This window comes from Ictidomys tridecemlineatus, chromosome 15 (genome assembly GCF_052094955.1).
Source record: "Ictidomys tridecemlineatus isolate mIctTri1 chromosome 15, mIctTri1.hap1, whole genome shotgun sequence".
NCBI classification, from domain to species: Eukaryota; Metazoa; Chordata; class Mammalia; order Rodentia; family Sciuridae; genus Ictidomys; species Ictidomys tridecemlineatus.
In genome coordinates this window covers 60,772,751-60,779,806 of record NC_135491.1, presented here as the reverse complement: position 1 = coordinate 60,779,806, position 7,056 = coordinate 60,772,751, and the positions used below count along the sequence as shown (strand labels likewise).

At 57.4% G+C, this 7,056-nt stretch overlaps 2 protein-coding genes across 2 annotated transcripts in view; one reads left to right on the top strand and one right to left on the bottom strand.

Moving 5' to 3' along the window:
- Positions 1-558: 558 nt before the first annotated feature.
- Dbndd1 (dysbindin domain containing 1) lies at positions 559-6,206 on the top strand. The gene is made up of 3 exons (XM_021733345.3): positions 559-1,028; positions 1,364-1,504; positions 2,959-6,206. Exons 1-3 carry the CDS (start codon positions 665-667, stop codon positions 3,114-3,116), a joined length of 663 nt encoding a protein of 220 aa, XP_021589020.2. The 5' UTR covers positions 559-664; the 3' UTR covers positions 3,117-6,206.
- Positions 5,871-7,056, bottom strand: part of LOC101977589 (mitochondrial inner membrane m-AAA protease component AFG3L1-like) — a 24,672-nt gene continuing 23,486 nt past the window's right edge. The window contains 2 exon segments of the mRNA XM_078032880.1: positions 5,871-6,810; positions 6,813-6,987. Coding sequence (XP_077889006.1) covers positions 6,635-6,810; positions 6,813-6,987 — 351 coding nt within the window. The 3' untranslated portion in view covers positions 5,871-6,634.

Sequence of the window (7,056 nt, the reverse complement as noted above, 5' to 3'; positions counted from 1 at the left end):
CCTTGGGTGGGTGTCAGAGGTCAGAGAAGCCCCTCATGAAGGGGCTAGGGCTCCAGGGGACAGGGGACATATTGGGAAGAAAATGAGGAGGATACTCTGCCTCTTCTCTGGGGGAGATGGGGCTGTGGGGCCAGGCCTAACTGGTGAGCAGGCGCCTTTGGCTGCGTGGGAGTGAGGAGGGAAGGCACTGGGATGTGGCCAAAGAAGAGGAGCTAGGGGCAGGCAGGGGGTTCTGGTACATTCTGAAAGAGGAATAGAGGGGATGTGTGGATGGAGAAATGAATCCCGAGTGACCAGAAGGGGCAGCTGGTGGCTGCATGGGACCACAGGGCAGTCTCCATCCAAGCAGGTCCCTGGGGGTTCCTGTTCCCATCTGACAGGGATTTAAAAAAAAATCTCACAGAAATAACTTGGAAGAACATTTACCCAATTGTACAGTGAGGCTGTTGGCCAAGGAATGCTAGGACGACAGACCGCACTTCCTGTTTTACTTTGTAACCCTCTTTTCATTTTGAAACCAGATATAACCTGGGTTTTTAATAGAAAAAGTCTACAGAGAAGAGACAGCAAAGAGCTGGCTTTGGGATCCCTGAGGGCTGAGCTGACAGGATAAGGTGAATTCCCACTGCAGGAGCAGCTTGGTTGTGCAGACATCTGCTTTGAAATGTCCCCTACTTATCCCCAGGAGGTGGCCTGGGTCTCAGGGGAAGGAGCACCCTCCCTACCCTTTTGTTTGAAGCCTCCCCTGGATACCTGTGCCCATTGCCCAAGCCTCGATGTAAGGTTCAACATCCCAGGTCCTCATGCCCCCCTTCCCAGGCCCAATCCCAGGGGCCTGGGAGACTCTCCAAGTCTTGATGGTAAAATTCTCTTGGTTGCAGAGATCATTAAGGAGGCAGAGGTGCCACCGGCTGCCCTGGGTGTCCCAGCTCATGGAACAGAGAGCAGTTGCCATACTCCTGTGGCTGAGGAGGAGGTGGGCATCCCGATACCAGCACCAGGGCTCTTGCAGGTCACAGAGAGGAGGCGTAAGTATCACTGACCAGCGCTGTGTCCTCTCTGGGGACCCCTAGCTGCACAGGGAACAAAGCAGCCTGGCTCTAGAGGGCAAGGACACGGTGTGAGGTGGTCTGGCCATGCTGAGCCCTTAGAGTTCTCACAACTTTGGCTCTCCGGCCTGTCCACTCCTGACTGCAGAGCAGACCACCCGGGCCTGTCCTGCCCAGGCTCGTCCTGGGCTGGCACTACAGAAAGCTCTGGTTCACTCGTGGGCCTGTGGGAAGAGGCGGTGCACTTTCCTAGGCCCCCTGGGCTCTCAAGAGCCTTGTTGGGACTGTGAGGTGACCATCTTCTTGTACCCCAGAGCCCCTGAGCAGCGTCTCCTCTCTGGAGGTCCATTTTGACCTTCTGGATCTCACCGAGCTGACAGACATGTCAGACCAGGAGCTGGCCGAGGTCTTTGCCGACTCTGATGAGGAGAACCTGACCAGTGAATCTCCAGCAGGTGAGGCATGCGGGTGGGGGAGGGTGACTTCTCCCCAGTCCTGCCAGGTGCAGTGGCCACCTGTGTACTCCTAGCAGTCTGGGAGGCTGAGGCAGGAAGATCCCCAGATTAAGGCTAGCCTGGGCAACCTAGCAAGACCCCATCTCCAAGAGCTGGGGGTGTGGGTCACCGGAAGTGCACTTGCCTAGCAGGGGCAGGCCCTGCATTCAGGAAAACGTGTGGCCAACACATGGTCTTACACCAGCTTCCCAGCATGAAGGAATTTCCCTCCTGTCAGAAGTGCTCTGCTCAGCTTTACCTTTCCAATGAACAACCAGAAGCCAAAGCCACAGTCACTTAAAAAGTATTTATTAATGTAAATTTCAACGTTAGACTGAACACAAGGTGGGGTCGGGTAAATCTGGCAGCTGGGCTCCTCTTGGCTCACTGACTGGGTTCCCCCCCACTGGTTCCCAAGGAGGTGCTGACACTGGCTGGAGACCCCAGGCCCTTCCCTCTGCCCGCCTCACGAGCAACTCTCCTGGGCATGCCATCCTCCTGTCTCTACCCCAAGCCCTGTCATCGGAGTTCGGGATCCACCCTAGGGGGACACAAATGTTCTTCAGTCTGTCCCCAACAGTGAAGGTCACTGACGTGACCTGCACCCAGTGCTCCCAGACAGGCCCAGACCCTGCACCTGTTCCACCCCCAGGCCCAGGCTGGAACCTACACACTGCACCCATGGCCCAGGCTAAACCTGTACACACACACACACACACACACCCTGGGGGCCTAAGGACAAGCCCTACTGAGGATCTTGTCAGTGACCAGCCACCCACATGTTCCCTGGAGGGGCTGATGGGGGAAGGGTTTATGGGGAGGGGCAGACTGTGTCTCCCTGGGGAGTCCAGGCTCCTCAGCATGACAGTGGCACCAGGGAGGGGGGCAGGGTGCAACAGATGGGTGACCCTGGCTCAGTCCTTGTGAACAGCTTGTCCCAGCTTACTTCCCAGACAAGCTACCTGCCTGATCCCAGCCAATTCCCACCAGGCTCAGTGTGTCCCAGGCAGTGGCCCTTCCAACCCACAAGCCCACAGGTGTGTGCGGGGTGAAGGTTGGCCTGTGGCTGCCGTGGCTAGCCCACCTGAACCTCTAGCCCCAGACAGCCCACAGGGCCCCAGGCTGCACTGGGACACTGGGAGCTTTGGGGAGGCCCCGCCAGGTTCACTAGGAGGGGGCCAGAGTTAGGTTCACATAATAGGGGTCAGACGTGGCAGAGACTGCAGTGACTCTGAGGACACCAGAGGGGTCACCTGTGCACATCCCCACCCCAGCCCACCCATGGCAGACCCAGTGTTAGAGACTTCCATGTGCTAGGCACAGGGGGTCCAGGGCAGCAGCTGCAGCCGGTGACTCTGGGCTGGCAGAGTGGCAGCCACATGTGCCCACCAGAGCATCTGGTCTGCTTCCATCAGGTCTACACCCGCTGCCTAGGGCTGGCTGTCTGCGTTCCCCCTCTTGGACGAAGACAAGGGCTGAGCAGAACCGTGAGAAGCAGCCCCTCAGCGACCCAGAGCGACAGGCTGCCATCGTGGACACATTTCTCACCGTGGAAGGACCCAAGGAGGATTAGGCCAGTTCCATCTGCCCCAGACACCACAGGGCTGAGGCTGGACCACCACCAGGATGGCAAAGCAAGACACTTCAGACCCAGGACACGCTCCGCCCCTCCACCCTCCCCACAAGGCTCCTGACAGCAGGTCAGGGTAGGGTTGCCAGGGCAGGCCTCAGGTCAGCCCAGCACAAGCACAGCCCAGTGGCCTTACATCCAGCTGGTTTCTGGACCCTGGAGCAGGGACCATACCACCTGGAGTCACTGCTTGAGGATGAAGCAAAGAATGAACAATGGTGGCCTAAACCTTCTGGAAACTTCTGTCTCTAGGAGCAATGCTCTTTGCCAAAAGATTGCCCAGTATGCTTGGGTGAGGGGGATCCGAGCCTGTGAGAGCCTCTCCAAAACCACCTGGGGTCTCCAATCTCAGCATCTCTTCATGCCACCATGCTTGGAAGCCACAGTGGGTTTGGCAGTGGCTCCTGGGTCACTACACCGCCCCCAGCCAAGCATGGGGGGAGGCTCAGTCCAGAAAACCTCCACCTTGATTTCAACCTTGTCCCTTCCCCTCTGTCCAAGGAAGGCCTGTTGGTACCAGGTCTCCCCGGCCCAGGCACCCCTCTACAACTTGTGCCTGCTTCTCTTGGTCCCCGGGTACGAGAGCCTGGGGCTGAGGGCCTGGCCCACCTCCTCTTTAGCTTAGAACACCAAATATTGCCAGACTGCCTCAGAACCTCAGCACCACCTCCCAGACTGCTCGAGGGGGAGCGGCGCGCCCTCTCCCATCCCACCTCTATTACAAGGGCACCTAGCTTTGTCCGTTTTCCACATCCCGCTGCCCAGCCCCAGCACAGCCTATCAAACACACTCTGTGACCCTGGGACCAGATCCTGGGAATATTCCAAGGAGGGGCAGGGAAAGCAGGGCCAACAGGCCTACTCTCTGCTGTGGGGATGTCCTAGGCACCCAACCCAGCTGCTCCCAAAATTCCTTTTTACGTGCGAAGAGACCCAGAATAGTCTTCTGGTCTGAATGTGAATCAAAGACTGGTTTTGAAAAAAACTGTAAGCTTGCTTTGTGTCCCCCCAACCTGCCCTGCTCTGCTGCACACTGGAGCGTTTCTGGGGAGGAGACAGGCCCTTGGTCTTCATTTTCACAGGCCTCCACTAGAGGGATGCACGGGCTTCTGCCATGTGCTGGGGACATCCAGGAGACTCCCACCTCTGATCCTTCACCCCACCTCCAGGTACTATTGGCCTCTGAAGGAAAGTCCAGTTCCTGCCTGACCAGGTCTCCGATGTCCAGTGGAAAAGAACTGAGCAGCTCTCTCTTTCACCTCATAAAGGCAGCTGTGTGCCCCAGGGCTCCCTCCCCACTTCCCACCCTTTGTGCTGCATCCACTGGGGGGCACGCTGAGTGGGATTAAAGTCCCGCCACCCTCTGAAGGCCTGAGCCAGGCTCTTCCTTCCAAATGCCACAGGCACACCAGGCCTGCTGTGGGTGAGGGCACTGGCCGCTCTCCAGCTGCACTGTGCGCCAGGCTGCTTGCTGGGTTGCATTTTAAGGACAGTGCCCTGATTCCTATCCCCTAAGACAGCAAAAGGAATTCTTTGGAATAAATGTCCTGCCCACACAAGCCCACAAAGGTGGTCCCTGGTGATCAACCTTCCCAGCAGGGCCATGTCCTGAGAGAGCCACAGTAAGGCCACTGGCAGGCCAGGGATGAGGCCCAGCCAGGTCTGACCTGCTTTCTGCCTGGCCCATACGTTTGCATTCTTCCTCAGCACAAAGCTGCCCTGTGAGGCTCCAGAAGGGAAGCTTGGACCCTCCCTAGCAGAAAGCCAGGCCTTCTGTGTCTAGACTCAGAAATAGACTCGTGCTTTCTGGGAAGGGGGTGACTCCTGACACTCTCTGACACATCCCATAATAAGTTCCCTTCCCTCAGGCAGCTGAGGACATGGACCTGGATGCAGACCCTGGTCAAGCACAGGCCCTACTAGCCTCACCTGCTCCCAGTTCTAACCGGGAGAAGGGCTGCTGGCTCCCGCCTCCTATAGGCTCATTCATCTGGCAACTCGTTGGCATGCGATTTCTGTGGCAGAACCAGCAGCACCCACAGGACTACAGGATGACCTCACTGAGTTGGGGTGGACAAGAAGACCGTATCTATTCTACTGCCAAGGCACCACCCTGAACCCAGACTGTGCTAATTACTGAACACCTTGTGCAAGACACACGGGGGTGGGGGACTGGACCAAACAGGTAAAGAGGGTCGAGGGAGACACCGAGGAGCTGGCCCGACTGTGTTCTACCAGGAGCAGCTCAGGTGTGCTTAGAAAGAGGACCTGAATGCACAAGGCAGACTCGGACCCTGGAGGCCCCACCACAGGGGCCTGGCGTTGAGGGCGCACCCTTGGCCTCCATCAGAGGGAACCCAAGAGGTCCCCAGATGCCTCACCTCATCTGGGTTTGGTGAAGACCAGGATCTAGGCGGAGCCTGAGATTTAAAAATTCAACAACGTACATTTTGCAATCTGTGAAAGCTGAAAGTCAGAGTTTGGCCAGGGTCTGGAGTGTGGGGCAGCAGCGGAACCTCCTCTCAGAGGGGCACCCAGGACGCTGGCCAGCAGCCTGCCAGATGCGCCTGCCAGCTGAAATGGCTCACACCCACACCTGTGACACAGGAGGAAGCCCACTTTCACTAAGGCCCACTCAGCCACACTGAGCCCCAACAGTAGGGGTCCTCAAACCCCAGGACCAAGGAAAGGGGGACACTTTCAATTCAGGGCATCATGAGGTCTGGAGCTCATGACCCGGAACCAGTCTTCTTTTTATTGAAAAAGATAGAGGAGGATTAATAGAGGCGGCATCTGCAGAGGCTTCAAGGCCCTACAAACCCTCCCTCAGTGCTGTGGGGAGGCCATGGGGGATCAGCCCAGACCCTCCCCTAAACCTCCACACAAGGGATTTGGGGGAAAGCAGAATCTCTACTCATCGTGGTCAGTAAGGCATGCCCACCCAGGGCCCAGGCCCCAGATGGCGCCCTATGACCCCTGCCTTCAACTCAGGGATGCAAGTGTGGTGACGTTTCCTTTTTGGTTACCAAACCACCACTCTCCCCCATACAATGGCCACTGTGGACCCAGATGTCCTTGGTAACTAACTGGCTTACCACTTCCTTTTCTTTACTCTACCTCACCAAACCTTGGGGTATCTGTGCTGGGCCAGACTCTTCCTCCAAGCCATTTTGAGACAACCCACCTTCACACCTCCCCACGGACAGGCTCACTGGGACACTGAGGGCCTGTCTCCACCACAAGATCCAGATTCCTAGTGGCCACTACACCCAGGGCTCCCCAGGAAGATTCTTGTCCTTCCTTGGCTCCCACGGGTCAGAGCCCAGATGTCTCTCCCTCTGACCAAAGTCACCCTAGGAATGAGGTCCAAGGGCTGGAGAACCTCGTCTGCCCTTTCAGCTACCTCCTCTCTGGTGGCTGCCAACTCCCCTCCCTCTCCTCTCTAGACCGTGAGCACCTGATCTAAGATGTCTGTCTGGGGTTGTCACTTATTTTAATTTGTTTTCCAGTTACTCTGGCAGCTGTTCTGCAAAAGCTCTGGGTAGCAGCTGCTGCCTGAGAGCCCAGCCATCGTGACCGCAGGTGGCTGCACACAGGCCATGCAGGGCTCTCCTGCAAGTGCTGCTCTGTGCCCCCCCCTCCCGTCCCTGGTTCCAGCCCTTCAGGCCCTCAGGAAGCGATGTATCCTCCTCTAGGCTACCAGTGCCCTCCACGAACTCCTCATAGGTGCACTTCTCCACGAAGGGCCGAGGGCCCAACAGCTCCACCATGTCGGCCTTCTCCAGCACTTCTTTTTCCAGGAGCCGCTTGCCTACCTGGAGATGACAGTCCATCTGTCAGGCTGCTACAAGGGGACTCCCTCCCATTCCCTGGCCATAGGTCCC